Raw genomic sequence first — 17,588 nt, 5'->3', positions numbered from 1 at the left:
GTGTACACAGTGGAACCTGGGGCTGCACTAGTTCCTATACTTTTAAACTTCATATCTTTGAGAGTGATTGAAGGTTTTCAAAGCCCTATGATAGGGAACATTAAATGATGCAGAGATGGCTTTGTTTTAAGAGGCTCCTTGCATTTTCCTCTCTGGACTCTATTCAGTTACTTTGTTGTTGTTGTTGTTGTTGTTGTTAAGTTTATTTATTTTGAGAGAGTGCAAGCAGGAGAGAGGGAGAGAGAGAGAGAGAGAGAGAGAGAGAGAGAGAGGGAGGGAGGGAGGGAGAGGGAGAGGACCTCAAGCAGGCTCCATGCTCAGCGCAGACCCCGACCCGGGGCTCAGTCCCACAAACCGTGATGTCACGAGTCGGGTGCTCAACCGACTGAGCCACCCTGGCACCCCTCAGTTGCTCTAATTTTTAACACTCCTCTCCTGTGTAAAACTTTTTAAGTTCATTTCAGTTTGGTCCTGAGAACTCCAGACTCTGCCTGCTGCCCCCTGCCATCTGCAGCTTGTGTGGAGCAGCTCCCGTTGGCCCGTGCGTTGTGGGGTTTCCTGGCTGGTGCCCGTGTCACGGCGAGCACGTCCTGGCCTGCTGTGGCAGGGAGCAGGCCGTGTGTGCAGTGCTCCCCTCTGGTCTCCTGTCCTTCGTGATTTAGGAGACGGGGACTTGGTGATGCCACCTGTGGACAGACCTTCCCTCGGGGCCCTGCTGGCCAACATGCAGGCTCCAGAGCTCCGGGAAGTCCCAGGCAGCCCGACGACTGTGCTCCGTGTGCGTCGTTCTTCCTGGTGCTTTTAGCTCTGCCTTCACGAGCGTCATCCTTGTTTTCTCCGTTTATTGCAGAGTGCAGTTAACGGTGATCTGCAGCCTGCCAAAGCCCCGGTGACGCCAGACCACCCAGGTCCAGACAGACAAGACCGCGTGATGTCTGTGCTTGCGGCCTGCCAGAAGCAGCTGGAGTCTGAGCTGCTCTTGGTGAAGAGTGAAATGCACTTGAGAATGGACGACCGTGGCAAAGTGCCGGGAAGGATGAAGGTACCTGGGCACACAGCACGTGGTGCTGAGCGGGCATAGACCAGTGTTACATGGATGGCGGCTCTATTGTGTTCTCGGAGTGGTCTCTTCGCATCTGTTTTGAAGTTTCCTACATGTTTGGTGTTTTTTTTTGTTTTTTTTTTTTTTGTTTTTTTTAGGTATTCTCTAGAAATGCACATTTCCCATGGTCTAGCCTATGAAAAATGAGCAGTTACTTCTCCCTTAGTGATAGCAGTAGGATTTAACTGGACTCTAAGGTCTGTCCCTAGGGTTTTCTGTGTGAGGACAGCTGCTCTGTGGCTCAAGGCCTTTATCACCAGTGTTACTTTGAAAGCTCGCATTTATTTTTTTGAACCTCAGGGGTTTTCCCTGCATATTTTGACTTTATGCTCCTGGCAAAGAAGATCATAGTAATCTGGAACGCAGCAGTTTGAGCACTCTCGTCACCAGGGCAGAAGCAACACGAGAGCTGACTTCTCTTTCCTGGGCTGGGGGCTGCACATTGGCCCATCAAGTGTTACAGGGTCAAGGTGTTCCGAAAATCAAAAGTGGCTGGTTTAAAGGTTTTCCTAAGGGCGGTGGCAGAGTGTGATTAGACCCTGGCTCTCGAGCCTGCCAGTGTAGACGTTACACAGTTCGGCAGGATGTTCCAGCTCTGCTTTTCTGGGAACTCTCCTGTGGCGTGCCAGGTACACCGCATCCCTGTGTAAAGTCTGCAGGTTCTGAATCGTGCAGGTGTAGGTCCAGGGACTTCAGGCCAGGCCCACACACCCGTGCCTGCGGTTTTGATCGAAGATGCCTAAATCTGGTTTTATATGTTCATCAAATCCCCACAGGAAGTTTAATTCTGTTTGGAGAGGACTTGTTCTCTAACTGTGTAGCAAACGTATCTCCATGCCCTTTTGATAAGAACATTTGTTTGAATTTTTAAGAGGTCAACCCCATGATTATGCTCTGGTTGCAAAATTCTTGGAAGTTACACATGGACAAGGAAATGCCAAATTCATTCCATAAATCACTATTTTATATTTTTCTTTTTTTGTTTTAGGTTTTTACTCAAGTAATCTCTACACCCACCCAGTGTAGGACTTGAACTCGTGATCTTGACATCAAGAGTCACATTCTCTTCTGGGGCAACTGGGTGGTTAAACACCACCGGTTAGGCATCCGGCTTCAGCTCAGGTCATGATCTCGAGGTTCGAGGGTTCAGTCCCTGCGTCGGGCTCTGTGCTGTCAGCTCGGAGCCTGGAACCTGCTTCAAATTTTGTGCCTCCCTCTATGTCTCTGCCCCTACACCCTTGCGTGTGTGTGCACTCTCTCTCTTTCAAAAATAGATAAACATTAAAAAAAAAAAAAAAGTCACATTTTCTTCTGACTGAGCCAGTCAGGTGCCCCACAATTCTATATTTTTCAGTGTTTGCATGTAGAAGTTTCCAGACTTTATTTTCCTCAAAAAAGAAATGCTTATGTACTCAGTAAATTACCACAGAAATAGGTTATGACAGTGTGTATGTGTGTGTGTGTGTGTGTGTGTGTGTGTGTGTGTATGTGTGTGTGGTAAAATACATATAATGTAAGAGTTACAGATAACAGTCATTTTTTTAAGACTTTTTTTTTTTTTTTTTAAGTAATCTCTCCACCCAGCATGGGGCTAGATCTCACAACCCTGAGTTCAGCAATCACACGCTCCACTGACTCAACCAGCCAGGCACCCCACATCTTAACCATTTTTAAATGTACAGTTCAGTGATCCTGCATACACATTAGTGAGGTTGTGTAACTAACTATCCACTTTCATACCTGTTGTCATTTTATAAAACTGAAACTCTGTACCCATTAAACAGTAAGTCCCCATTATCCCCACTTCCCATCCCCTGGCAACCACTGACTCTGTGATTTTGTTTATTCTAAATATTTCATAGTGGATCGTATAGTCTTTGTCTTATTGTGACTGGTTTATATCAGTTAGCTTAGTGTCCTTGCAGTTCACCCCTATTGTAGCCTGTGTCAGAATTGCTTTCTGTCTTAAGGCCGAATCATAGTCCATTTATAGATATGCCACGTGTTGCTTATTCACAGTCAGTGGGCACTTAGGTTGCTTCCACATTTTAGCCATTGTGAAAAATGCTGCTGTGAACATTGTGTATAAATCTCTCTTTGAGACCCTGCTCTTGGTTCTTCTGGATAAATATCCAGAAGTGAAATTGCTGGATCATATGGTAGTTCCATTTTTAATTTTTTGAGGAATCTCCATACTGTTTTCCATGGTGGCTGCATCATTTTACCTTCCCGCCAAGAGTGCAAGAGGGTTGCAAGTTCTCCACGTCCTTGCCACACTTATTATGTTATGTTGTGTTGTGTTGTGTGTGTGTGTCTTTATAGTAGCCCACCTAATGGGTGTGAGGTTGTATCTCATCGTGTTGTTTTTCTTTTTAATTTTTAATTTTAATTCCAGTATAGTTAACATATAGTGTTCTGTTAGTTTCAAGTGTATCATTACAGTTTTTATTTGCTTTCCTCTAATGATTAGTGACAGTGGACATCTTTTCATTTGCTTGTTGCCCATTTGTGTATCTTCTTTTTTTTTTTTTTTTTTTTAATTTTTGTTTTTTCAACGTTTATTTATTTTTGGGACAGAGAGAGACAGAGCATGAACGGGCGAGGGGCAGAGAGAGAGGGAGACACAGAATCGGAAACAGGCTCCAGGCTCCAAGCCATCAGCCCAGAGCCCGACGTGGGGCTCGAACTCACGGACTGTGAGATCGTGACCTGGTTGAAGTCGGACGCTCAACCGACTGCGCCACCCAGGCGCCCCTTGTGTATCTTCTTTGAAGTAAAACCTATTCAAGTTCTTTGCTCATTTTATTTTTTTTGTAGAGGAGCCCCCCCCCCCTTTTTTAGCTTTTGTATTTTTTTCAAAGGGTGGGGGCAAGGGGGGGGAGGGGGGGGGGTGGGGGGAGACAGAAGATCTAAAGCAGGCTCCACACTGAGAGCACAGAGCCTGACGCAGGGCTCAAACTCAGTGAGCTGTGAGATCATGACCTGAGCCGCAGTTGGACGCTTGACTGAGCCACCCAGGCGCCCCTCTTTGCTCATTTTAAAGTCAGGTTGGTTTTTTTGTTGAGGTTGAGTTTTAGGAGTTCTCTGTGTATTCTGGATATTAATCCCTTATCAGGCGTAGGATTCACAAATATTTTCTCATATTCTGTGCACTGCCTGTTTATCCTGGATGGTGTCTTTTGAGGCACAAATTTTTAAAATTTTCTGAAGTTTAGTTTGTCTTTTCTCTTGTTGCCCATGCCTTTTGTGTCATATCCAAGAAATCATTGCCAAATCCAATGTTGAGAACCTTTTGTCCTATGTTTTCTTCGGAAGCTTTATAGTTTCAGTTTTAGTCATTGATCTATTTTGGGTTAATTTTTGTATGTGACGTTAGTTAACAATCCAACTTCATTCTTTTGCATGTATGTGGGCACCCAGTATTCCCAGCACCATTTGCTTGATAAGACTGTCTTTTCCCTAGTGAATGGTCTTGGCATCCTTGTAAAAAATCACCTGACCATGTATGTAAGGATATACATCTGGGCTCTCTATTCCATTGGTCTATATGTCTGTTTTTATGCCAGTACCACACCGTTTTGAGTACTGTAGCTTGATTATAAGTTTTGAAATTAAGTAGTTATAAGCCCTTCAGCTTTGTTGTTTTTCAAGATTATTTTGACTCTTTGGGTCCTTTAAGATCCCACATGAATTTTAGGTTGGGGTTTTCTATTTCTGCAAACAGTGAATTTTGATAGAGATTGTATTGAATGTGTAGATTGTTGGTTCGTATTGACATTTTAACAGTATTGGGTCTTTCAATCCATAAACATGAAACGTGTTCTCAGTTGTCTTCCTTAATATCTTTCAGCAATATATTGTAGTTTCGTTGTACAAATTTTTCATCTCTTTAGTTCAGTGAATTCTTAATTAGTTTCTTCTGTTTTGTTGCTATTATAAATTGTTTTCTTAATTTCCTATCCGGATTGTTCATTGTTCATGTATAGAAATGTAACTGATTTTTGGATGTTGACTTTATATATCCTGTGACTGTGCTGAATTGATTTATTAATTCTAACAGGGCTTTTTTGTAGAATCTTTGTTTTCTATTTATGATCATATTATCTTGGAACATACGATATTACTCGTTCCTTTCCAATTTGGACACCTTTTATTTCTTTTTCTTGCCTAATTACTCTGGCTAGAACATCCAGTACTGTGTTGAAGAGAGGTGGTGAAAGCAGGCATTCTTGCCTTATTCCTGATTTTAGAGGAAAGTCTTTCAGTCCAATACCATTGAGTATGATGTATGGTGTGTCTTTTTCACATATGGTTTTTTATTATGTTAAAGTAGTTTCTAGTATGTTGAATGTCTTTATCGTGAAATGCATTTTCTGTCAAATGCATTTTGTCAAACGCATTTACTGCGTCAGTTGAAATGATCATGTGATATTTTTCTCCTTCATTTTGTTAACGTAGTGTATTACATAGATTGGTTTTCTTATGTTAAACTATACTTCCATTCCAGGAGTAAGTGCCACTTGGTTACACTGTATAATGTTTTCAATATGGTGTTGGATTCTATTTGCTAGTCTTTTAGGATTTTTGCATCAATGTTCATAAGGGAAATTGGCATGTAGTTTTGTTTTTGTAGTGTCTTTTTCTGTCTTTAGTATCAAGATAACGCTGGCCTTGTACAGTGAGTCAGGAGCAGTTCTCTTTGTTTCTGTCATATAAAGGACAATGTAGAGAATTAGTATATAATATAATATCCTCCTTAAATATATTATATATAATATCCTCCTTAAATATGTGATAGAATCTACCAGGAAACCCATTTGGGTTCTTCATTTTTTTTGGAAAAGTTTGAGAAGGATTGATATTCTGTCTTAAATGTTTGATAGAATTCACTAGTAAAATCATCAGGTGCAGGGCTTTGTTTTGTTGGGAGATTTTATTTACTTTTTATTTTCCTTTGTCTCTTAGAACCTTTCTTGGTTTAAGTTTATTTTGTCTGATGTTAATATAACCATCCTGTTCTCTTTTGGTTCCTGTTTGTACAAAATAACCTTTTCTATCCTTTTACTTTCAACCTATTTGTGTCTTTGGGTGTAAAGTGAGCTTCTCATAGCCAGCATATGGTTGGATCATGTGTTTTTATCCATTCTGCTGTTCTTTTTGATTGGAGAGATTCATTTACATTTGAAGTAATTACTGATAAGGAGTCATATGCTTTTTTCATTTTGCTGTATGTTTTCTATATGCCTTACAGCTTTTTTTTTTGTCCCTGATTTCCTGCATTATTGTATTCTCTTGTGTTCAGTTGATATTTTATAGTGAAATGTTCAAATTCCTTTCTCATTTCTCTTTGTGTATATTCTATAGCTGTTTTCTTTGTGGTTATGTTAGCGATTACATTTAGCATCCAGCATTATGACACTCTGGCTTGAATTTATACCAGCTTAACTTTAATCACATATAAAAGCTCTTGTTCCTGGGGCACCTGGGTGGCTCAGTCGGTTAAGCGTCCCGACTTTGGCTCAGGTCATGATCTCACAGTCCGTGAGTTCGAGCCCCACATTGGGCTCTGTGCTGACAGCTCAGAGCCTGGAGCCTGCTTCAGATTCTGTGTCTCCCTCTCTCTCTGACCCTCCCTGTTCATGCTCGCGCTCTCTCTCTCTCTCTCTCTCTCTCTCTGTCTCAAAAATAAGTAAATGTTAAAAAAAAAAATTTTAAAGCTCTGTTCCTTTATAGCTCTGTCCCTACCCTTTTTGGGTTTTGGTGTCACAAGTACATTTTTATACCTGTTTGCCTCAAAACAAACTAATGATTGGGTTTTTTTAATTTTTATTTATTTTTTAACATTTATTTATTTTTGAGAGACAGAGCACAAGTGGGGGAGGGGCAGAGAGAGAGGGAGACACAGAATCCGAAGCAGGCTCCAGGCTCTGAGCTGTTAGCATAGAGCCTGATGTGGGGCTTGAATCCAGGAACCATGAGATCATGACCTGAGCCGAAGTCAGACTCTCAACAGACAGAGGCACCCAGGCGCCAATTTTTATTTTTATTTTATTTTTTAATTTTTGTACCCCTAAGTTTTAATTTTTAATTTTTATTTTAGAGAGAGAGAGCATGTGTGAGCTGGGGGAGAAGGTTAGAAGGAGAGGGAGAGAGAAAGAGAAGGGAAGGGAAAGAAAATCTCAAGCAGGCTCTGCCTGATGCGGGGCTCAATCCCACAACCCTGGGATCATGACCTGAGACAAAATCAAGAGTCGGACGCTCAACTGACTGAGCCACCCAGGCACCTCCTAATGATTTTTTTTTTAATCCATTAATCTCTTAAGTTATATAGAAAAAATGTGGAATTACAAACTAAAGCTAACAATAACACTAACTTTTAAACTGATAATTTTTTTAAAAAAATGTCTCATTATATATTTATTTAAAGTTTATATATTTATTAGCAGGAGTGAGAGCATGCATGTGCATGAGCTGGGGAGGGGTAGAGAGAGAATTCCAAGCAGGATCTGTGCTGTCAGAGCTGAACCTAATAACATGGGGCTCAATCTCATGAACTGAACTGTGAGATCATGACCTGAAATCAAGAGTTGGACACTTAACCAACTGACCCACTCAGGCGCCCCATAAAAAACATGTATTTTTTAAATCGTGATGAAAGCACAATGTGGAGTTGCAAAGCACTATTACAATAGAACAAACATTTTTAGAAATTCAAGTATAATTAACGTACAGTGTTCTATCAGTTTCGGGTGTACAAAATGGTAGACTAGCTTTTATTATATTATGCATGCACTTACCTTTACTGAGATCTTTATTTTGCCACATGACTTTGAGTTACTGTCTAGTGACCTTTTATTTCACTCTGTAGCACTCCCTGGAGCATTTCTTGCAGTGCAGGTGTAGTGGTCACAAACTCCTTTAGCTTTTATTTATTTGGGACTATGTTAATTTCTTCCCCACTCTTAAATGACAGTTTTGCTTCATATTGAGTTGACAGATTTTGAGTTGACAGATATTCTTTTAGCGCTTGAATATATTGATGCACTGTCCCCTGGTCTCCAAACTTTATGATGGGAAATCTGTTGGTGATGTTTTCGAGGGTACTTGTATGTGACAAGTCATTTCTCTCTGCTTTCAAGATTCTCTGTTAGTGCTCTGTTAGTATAGTGTTGATTATAATATGTTTTGGTATGTGTCTCTTTGAGTTCATCATATTTGGGGTTTGTTGAGTCTCTTGGATGTTTGTATTCATGTCTTTCATCAATTCTGGGACGTTTTCAGTCATTATGTCCTCAAATAGTCTCTCAGCCGCCACCGTTTCCTCTTCTGGGACTCCCACAATGCATATGTTGGCATGCTTGCTGGTGTCCCAGGGGTGTCAGTCTGTATTCACCTTTTTCAATCTTTTTTTCCTCAGTTGTCACCATTTCCATTTATTTTGAGAGTGTACAAGGAGGGGAGGGGGCAGAGAGAGAGAACCCCAAGCAGGCTCCTTGCTGACAGCAGAGAGCCTGATGCAGGACTCGAACTCACAAACAGTGAAATCATAACCTGAGCTGAAATCAAGAGTCAGATGCTTGAATTACTGAGCCCCCCCAGACACCCCTTATTTGTTCTTGTTTTTTAATTGTTGTATGCTGTCTCTGTGCTGAGGATCTGCTTGAGATGTAAACTTCAGGTCTTCTCAGATCTTTTCTTAGCCTGCACCTTTGCCTGGGCACATGTAATTTCCTCTAATTTCTTCTGTGTATGCAGTTGTCTTTGAATGTTCTAGTTTTTAATTTCTCCCCAGAAAGAAAACAGAGAAAAATGCTGTGGTAGAAAAAAAGGTCACCAGCCCTTTAAATCTCCTGCAGGTCACTTGAGCCAGAGGGGGAGGGGCTATGACAGTGGTCTCCCACCTGTTTGCACCTTCCAGATCAGAAGCAGCGGTGGGAGCACAGACCACCCCCCCCCACCCCACCCCCATTTGTGGGATAGTCCTATGCCCACCGTGGCTCCCACACGTTGTGTGTAAGCTGCTCCATGAGTAGGTGCACCACCAGCCTGCCGAGGGGCTGGGGCTGGGAGACGGGTGGCTGCTGCCGTGCTGAGAGCTGCAGTTTCCCCTCCAAGCCTCCCCCTGGAAGTTGCAAGCCTCGGACAGACTCCAGAGTTACAGCAGACAAGGTGCTGCCGGTGCCGTTGGTGCCCAGGTGGGAGACAGGTTCCTGGGGCTTCCTGCTCGGCCACCTTCCCAGAGTCCTCTGCAGCATTCACTTTGCAGGCAGAGTTCTCAGCTTTGGTTCTGTTTTTCATGGAATTAAAAAAGCTTGAAATCTCAAGAGTTGGAAGGACCCGAGGGCTTCATCATGGAGGCTCATTCTTAATTGCTCACACAGCTTCTAAATTGGCTGATAAATACTTGACTCTGTAATTCAATTATTTTACTTTATACGTGTTCTTTTCCACATGCAGAATAAAGAAAAACTACTGGAAGATTGTCAGCTGCAGAAAGTTGGTCTCATAAGTCAGGTGAAAGAACTTCAAGAAAAGTTGAACCGTCTGGTGCATTCTGTGAACTTCCAGAACAGTGAGACAGAGGATTTCAAATTTCAGCAGCCATTGGCATCTTCACATGCTTTAGAAAATAATTTGAGTGACAGTTCCAGTAATGGTGAAGAAACTGACAAATTGCCTCTTGTTGATGCATTTCATATTGATAAAACCACGTGTGATCTAATTGACCTTAGTGGAAATCAGGATTCATTGGTAAGAAATGAAATGCCAAATGTTCCCATGGAAGATAGGGTTGATTTGCAGGATGGATCACTTTGTTTACAAGTGAGCCTGCACAGTGGCTCCCACGACCTAACCCATACCCAGGAGCCCGGTCCTGTGAAGAACGCACTCAGGGCAATGGACCTGTCTTCCTGGAGCTCACCTGAGGTTGTCAGGAAGGACTCGACCCTTGAGCCTGCACCCAGCCTGCCCTTGACGCCCTGCTCAGATGCCCTGAGCTTGGATGCCTCTGTGCAGGACAGGACAAGTGCCTCACTTCAGGCTGACGAGTTGGACCTGCTTTGGTACCTGGGCGGGTCAGCGGCAGGAAAGGCCTCCAGGTGGGCAGAGTCTCCATTGGTTGTAGACAGGGCTCCCTCCACTGACCACCATGTGCAGCGGACGGCCGTGGTAAGTGTTCATCCCTGGGTGGTGCCCCGGTTCAGCGTCTGTGGGATGCCCAGGGCCCCAGCGTGTTCCCATGGGAATGTATTTGCAGGGCCCACAGTATCATAGCTGCGGCCATTGTTGGTTCATCTCCTGACAGGGCCTGTGGGCCAGGTGTAGGTTCGCACCCGACAATCCCCTGGTCAGCTTTCCGCAGCGCCAACCACAGTCCATTGTAATGTGAATAATTAGGGCTTCGGTTATTCTTACAAACACGTGCCATGCATCAGTCCTACTCAGACACTCCCGCCAGGCCTGTGCACACTCACCAGTGCGGACTTGAGAAGTACAGTCGTAAACCCATCTTCCTGTGTAGTTTTTGTTCAGGTTCTTTGGCTGGAATCTGTTTCCTGGATTTATTTTAATAGATTATACATATAATACTAATTTATTTCAAAAACAATTATTTTTGAGATAAATCATATCTTCTTACATAATAATTTTGAGATTTTGCATATCCTGGATTAGATACAATAAAAACCAACTAACAGAGGACTTTGTTATTTGAGATACACGTATATTACCATACACAGTACCATAAAAATTACCTTTAATCTGAAATATTTGCTGTTGACTTCTTTAAAATAATCCTAGAGAACAGTGGCTGGGTTTGTTTAAATTCTTTAAAGCCCGTGATTTCATTATGTCCACAGGTGTGAAACATGTGTTGGGTTCTGTATGGGTAGATGATAAATTCAGACCTTAGAAAGTTTCCCTCTGACCAGTTTAGTTCTGTGATGTATTAAGTTACTATTTGACGACCGTTTAAAAACCTGCCTATTTGAACAGGAGAAAGATGTTGAAGATTTTATTGTCACATCTCTTGATGCTCAAGAAAAGCCCAGATCCTCTCCTGTTGGGTTCAAAGGAAAAAACAGCAGAAGTGATAATGGTGAGTCAGTCTTTTTAACTCTAAGGTTTTAGGGGACAGAACAGCATGGAGGCCCCCAGCTTGGCGTTCGCTACACTTGCCACGCACACTGGCTGTGCCCGTCTGCGTCTCTGTCCTCTGTGCTCAGTGGCACCTGAAGGCCTGATGTTGCGCTACTCTGGAAAGCTTGGTTGTGCACTTCGTAGAGTGCGGTCCCTGCACTCAACACCCAGACATCCTCACTGGCGCCCTGCACGGGAGCGAGGCTGTGCCGTGTGGGCCCCGAGAGGAGACCCTCACGTTTCCGGCGGTTCCTGCATCTTCCTCTGGATGTTTGTAGCAGGGTCGTCGGCATGGGGGTCCTTGAGAGCGCGCACGGTGACGCCGTGCTCTTCCTGGGGCATCAGGGCAGACAGTGCGCGGCACCAGCGTGGACCCCTTGGCAGCGGTGTCTGCCAGATTTTATTCTGAGTTTTCCTTTTAGATTGCTTGGTGTCAGGGAGCGGGGATGTACTCGGAGACCATGTCTGTGGTCTCTTGTTTCTCAGACTCGGACACACCAGTGTTAGCCTCCAGTAATGATTGTTGCCTGTGTCATCATTAGGATAGTTGCCAGTCATGACCTTCTAACCTTGTAATTTTTTCTGTAATTGTTGGCTTTTGATAAGTCCATCGCTTCAGGAGATGTTTCAGCATTTTTAAAAAAAGTCATCATTGGCTTAATTCGGTGCCTTTTAAAACTAGACCGTAGTGAAGTACAGTTCATGGACGCTTCAGCCTGTGCAGAATAGGGCCAGCAACGTTTTAATTTCAGTTTTGAGTTATTCCATGGAGTAAGTGCCCGGAGTGGTTCTGCACAGTGCCTTCCAGCCTCCCCACTCCGAACCACTGTTCCCTTGGGATGCCCACGTTCAGCTTCCAGAAATTTGTTCTGATACAGATTTCTAAGTCACATTTGCTAGTTACAGAACATGTTTAAACTTCTGGTGCCAATTTCTTCTACTTTCCTTCCTTGTTTTTCTAAGGTGGCCCCGTTGTCCCGCTCTGTCCCCTCACCACAGAGCATGTGTGTTCTGAGCACCCCTGTCAGATTCCCGCAGACCTTCTGGGACCAAGGGTCCTCTCCCAGACAGCTGGTTTCCTTTCTCCTTGCTTCTTCCTATTCTCCATCACGGGTCCTGCCCATGCTGTCTGTCTGTAGGCATGGGCATGCACTGCCCACATGACCTTCACCTGCCCACCTGACCTTCATGTGCTGTCTCTGCTTGCCTGGTCAGACCCCATGTCCCTCCTTGGTAGTCCTAGTTTTGACAAAGTGTGTTCTCTAGAAGCATTTGCAGAAAAAGCATGTGTGAGATGGGTTTTCTGAGAATGTCTGCACCTTCTTGATGTTTGTTGATAGTTTGGGCTTGGTGCAGACTCATGGGTGACAAGTCATGTTCCTTCAGACTCCTGAGTGCCTGCCTGCCTGCCTGCCATCCAGACCCTGATGTCACCCAGCACCACGGTGGTCCCTTGCCGCCAAGCACCTGGGCGCAGCGCTGCCGGCTTACCGGGAACAAGTCCTTCTGCCCTGAGTGCGTCTTCCTTCTTCCTGGGATGTGGGTCACTTCCTTGTGGCTCTCATCTTGCCATACTTCCTGTTAATCACTGGACTCATTTTCTTATTTTCTCATTTTTTCTGTTTCCACTTCTTTGTACTTACGTTCTTACTTGTTAAAGAGCTTTGTGAGAATTTATCCCTTAATCTTCACATCAAATGCTCCCATTTCTGCTGTGTCTTAATTTCCAAGAGTTGTTCTTTCTCATCCTCTTTTCCTTTCTCTCGAAACTTCCTTTCCTTGTTTACGAGTAATATTTTCTCTCTTACTTCTCTGAAGATATTCTGGGTTTTCTGAAGTTTTCTTGTGTTTGCTGCCTTTTTTGTATTTCCTCCAGCTCTTTGAGTCTGCTTCGCGTTGTTTTGTGTGTCTGAGTGTTCCTTGGCGTGTCTGAGGCCTTCAGCTTCTTAGCAGGGCAGTCGTCAGCAACTCACTGGAAGCTCTGTGCTCAGAGGGGCCTTGCCGGGGACACTGAGCCCCTCATGCCCACCCGAGCTTGGTGCCAGTCGGAGAAGCAGTTGCAAGGACTGACCCTGCTTTTCTTAGGATGCCTCCCTCCGCTTTCCAGGTCTCTGTGGACTGGCGGCGGGCTGCAGGCTCAGGGACCTACCGCATGCTGTTGAGCGGTGTCCCATTCCTTTCTGAGGCCCCTCCCATCAGGAGCTCCTGGTGTCTCAGATGCTAGACTGTTGAGGGCTCTCCACTTTAGGCTGGCTGCTCTCAGGGTTGGTCTCCACCCACCCCATCAGGCATGTTCACCTTTTCCTGGCCAGACGCTTGCTGCTCGTCCCGCAGCCTGCACGGGGGCCTCGGGCTGACGTCTTCCATGTCTGCACAGCCACCTCCGGGTGCACTGGGTGGGCCCTGCGGGCGCGTCAGCCACGGTGCTTGCCGTGTGAGCCCTGCGGGCTCTGTCCTGTCTTCGGGGAATAAGGAGACATACTTCTGCACGAGAGTAAACATGAGCCAAGGTACTACGAAGGGTTTTATGTTGGAGTCACAGGTGTTAACATGGTAAACCTGAAAACTTTTTCTTCATCTGTGTGGTTGTGTAGTCTTAGGTGTTTATAAACATGTTTTTGCCGTCTTTGGTGGTTTGTTGATGTCGTCTTCAGGGCCGGGGCCTCATGTGGCACCATGAAGCAGGGGTCTGGCCACATCTCTGGCACTTGCAGGGTGTCCCCCAGTACACTGGCAGAGAGTTGGAGTGTAGACCCTGACTTTGTGCTGTGTTTTTAGGTGATGGCTTGGGGTTTGGAGACATGCTGAGCCAAGGTTCGGGAAGACTCGATGCCCCCACAGCAAGTCCTGTGGTGCTGCTTCCTGCCTCTGGAAGGTTCCCACAGTCGCTGGAAGCCATGAAGGAGAAGGAAGTCCATCCGAAACAAGTGAAGGTAAGGTCTGGCGGGAGCAGGGTGCGCGGTGTCGATGGGCCTCCGTGTGCGGCCGCCGTGATTGCCCTGTGGGTGCCACGTCAAGGTGCGTGCGTCACACCACAGGGCCAGCTGCGTGGGGTCTCACTGTGCTCTAACGTGTTTCCATAGGGGGAGAGTCTGCTGGCGTGGGGAGCTTGGGATCAGGTATCCCAGGCGAGAGCCCAGCATGGCAGGTGGGGGGGTGGGGGGAGTGGGGCGGTAGGGGAGAGCTGTGGGAGCTTCGGGCGCTGGGGTCCCGAGAGCAGGACCAGCTCTTCCTGCACCTGCTGCAGCACAGCGCACAGGGGACTTTCAGGGGTGGCTGTTGTGGTGAATCACAAAAGGCAAAAAGTAAGGTTAATCTTCCTGAATTGAGTTCAGGTATCACAATGCATGACCCTCTGGGGAGAAGTGGTTGTAAGTTTTGTTTGGTTTTGGAGATTGACCTTTAGCCTTTCCTAAAACAACTGGGGCCTGTGCTCGTGACTGGGCCTCCCTCCACCAGGTGCCTGCCTGGGACCGAGCAGCGGAGCAGGGACCGCATGACCCACTCTGCTGACACAGGGCTGCGGGGCCACATTGGAGAGCCCAGCCCACTCTGCTGTGGGAGCTGCTGCTCGGGAGGGGTTGTCTCTGTGTCCTCAGGGCCTAGACCATTCTGCCTTTTGCTCTCCGCTCTTTTTTGTGTGTCCCTGAAGTTGGCACTTGAGAAGAAAGGTTATCTGCACTCGTGTAGCAGTGCAGGCAGTTTTGATGGGCAGCCTCAGCTCTGACTCAGCTGGCTTGAACGGCACACAACATTTATCACTGGACCATACTGGGAGTTGGCTCCTGGTGCGCTGGCTCCAAGTGTATACCTAGAGAGGCCACCAGTGTCCCCACACTCGCTCATTCCTTCCCTGTGCCACCAACAGGAAGCCTGTGGCACTTCTAGGGTCAGGCAAAGCATGGGCCCAGTGCTTCCTTTGAGGCTGTTTTCCAGGAATATCCCTCCCGTCCCCTGCCCCCACCCCCCGTCTTTCATTGGCAGACCTGGTCACACGGCCACCGAGACCAGCCGTCCTCAGCCCCGTTGACGAGCTGGGCTCATACTGATCCAGTGCTGACAGGGAGTCATTGTGTGAACCGCCTGCCGCAGCCCCGCTCGCCCACTGCTGCTGGTCCCCAGGTCACGGAGCTGGGCCCTTGGTGACCTCTCACAGCCAGACTCCACAGATCTAAAGCCCCTTGTGCCCTAGGGTCAGAGCCTGGTTCTCACCAGAGGAGGGAGGAGAGAAGCCACACTCAGCTTGCTGCGGCTGAACTGGGAGCAGAATTTAAAAACACTTTTTCTAGTTTTAATTGATATGTGACACTGTGTAAGCTTCAGGTATACAGTGTGTTGATTTAATACACACATGTTGTTTACACAGTGATCCCACAGTAAGATTGGTTAACGCCTCCATCACCCAGAACTTTTAATAAGTTTTCTTTTCTCTCACCAGTTTAGTGAATCATTTTTCGTCAAAACCACTGGCACAGACTTGGCTGAATAAGCAAACCAATACAATGTCACTGTTGTGTTTTATTCACATGGTGAAAACATTCCTGTTACATTGCTATTACAATGCCATCAAAAGAAAATGATTTTGATGTTAAGTAAAATCTCCAAAATTGTGTTCATCTTGCTCCTTTAAGAATTGAAATTGGAGAGGCATCTGGGTGGCTCAATCAGTTAGTTAAGTGTCCGATTCGTGATTTTGTCTCAGGTCATGATCCCAGCCCCGTGTTGGGCGGGCTCCATGCTGAGTGTTGAGCCTGCTTGGGATTTCTCTCTCTCTCTCTCTCTCTCTCTCTCTCTCTCTGTCTCTGTCTCTCTCCACCTCCCCTCCCCTGCTCATACTCTCTCTCTCTGAAAAATTTTTTTGATATGGGAGTATGTTTTTTGGCTGTTTTTTTTAATTTCCTTTTTTGCATTCCTTAATTTTCTACGTGACATAGAATGTTAAAGATATGTTCTGTTAGTGTTTCCAATCCAGGCAGTCTCATGTTAGAGGAGTTTGTAATTTTTAAGGAATAAACGTGGTTCTGATGACAATTCTACGTACTTAGGCTTTGAGGTTTAACACTAGATGATTGAAAAAGGAAAACCAGAAAGAAGCCCAGTACTTGCCCTGGAGCCCTTTTGCAAAGCAACCGAGGTTGCCTGCAGGGGGCTGCGTGGATGCTGGGAAGTTAGCCTGCAGTTCTCTGTTCGCTTCAGTCGGAACCGGCGACTTCAGTATTCCTGATGTCTGGGTATTTTCTGGGAGGTTTCTCAGGTCACTCTGGTTTAAGTTGCCACCTGTGTTTCTGGAGCGTGAAGCCACACTGCTCACCGTGAGGGACGACTGTGCCAAGAGTCAAGTCGTCTGAGAGCTGGCCCCATGAGGCAGAGTGGTGCCCGCAGGGGCTGAGTCTCAGGACCGCGGTGTGGTCACGGCTCTGGGGGCCCTGAAGCTGGGGATACTGGTGGGGGGGGGGTCCCTGAGCAAGGGGTTTGGGTGGCCAGGCTTGGACTCCTCAAGAGCCCTGCTGGAAGCAGCTATGAATGGGGGCGAGTGATTGGCCTATGGCGCACCGTGCATCAGCTGGAGCAGACAGGGGCACCCGAGTGACAGGCCGACATGGGAGGTCACGAGAAGGGTGGGCTGGTCACAGCGATGCAGGTCCCTGAACAGAATGCCAGTCCTGAGGACAGGGTTCTGGAACCTCCTTGGACCCAGTGGTTATATCTGTGGTACCCAAGGTCCAAACCGATTGCAGACCTCCAGGCCCCAGCCAGCATCGGACCCGAGGGGTCCTGTGACATCACTGAAGGGTGCGATGGCCTCACGGGAAGCTTTGCTCTCGGAAAGGTGCAGGCAGAGTACCTCCTTCGCCACTGGCGCTCTTTCTGCATTTATCAGGAGAGTGTTGAAAAGGTGGCAAGTGACAACGTCAGCCCTCCCTATCTCTGCAAGCAGAGGATGAGGGTGGACGGGTGGATGCAGGAGGTCGTAGACCTCCAGCCGCACCCACAGGGGCCGCCATCTGGGCCGCTAGACCTGGCGTCTAGCAAACGGAAGGTTTTTTAAAGTAAAAGTGTTTCTAGGGTCATTAAAGAGAATTGTCTTTAAGGTAAGCGTCACGTGGGGTTTGGGTGTTTTGTACTTTTGTGTTAGTATTTTACGTTTTTGGGTCCCATCATTGAAGTCCTAGCAAAACCTATTTCTGGTTAAATAGTTGTACTCTGTTATAGCTTCCCGTTGCTACTTCCATATTTCCCTGTTTGAGACACCTATTGCCATCTATTCTCCAGAGTTTAGGCCTCACATGCCCCTTGAGTGGATCTTTGCACGTGGAGTGAGGACCTTCATGGTTACTTTGGACAC

At 46.1% G+C, this 17,588-nt stretch overlaps 1 protein-coding gene across 9 annotated transcripts in view; it reads left to right on the top strand.

The window, feature by feature from the left end:
• PCNT (pericentrin) overlaps positions 1-17,588 on the top strand; it is a 134,966-nt gene that overhangs the window by 92,324 nt on the left and 25,054 nt on the right. For all 9 annotated transcript variants that reach the window (XM_040483678.1, XM_040483676.1, XM_040483685.1 and 6 more), the window contains 4 exons: positions 851-1,042; positions 9,560-10,273; positions 11,099-11,201; positions 14,021-14,175. In XM_040483678.1, the coding sequence (XP_040339612.1) occupies positions 851-1,042; positions 9,560-10,273; positions 11,099-11,201; positions 14,021-14,175 (1,164 nt within the window). The remainder of the gene's footprint in view (positions 1-850; positions 1,043-9,559; positions 10,274-11,098; positions 11,202-14,020; positions 14,176-17,588) is intronic.

The sequence above is a fragment of the Herpailurus yagouaroundi genome, unplaced genomic scaffold (assembly GCF_014898765.1).
Source record: "Herpailurus yagouaroundi ecotype Mexico unplaced genomic scaffold, PumYag 162, whole genome shotgun sequence".
Classification (NCBI taxonomy): Eukaryota; Metazoa; Chordata; class Mammalia; order Carnivora; family Felidae; genus Herpailurus; species Herpailurus yagouaroundi.
Note: the sequence above shows the minus strand (reverse complement) of the source record. Positions and strands in the feature narration are given on the sequence as shown.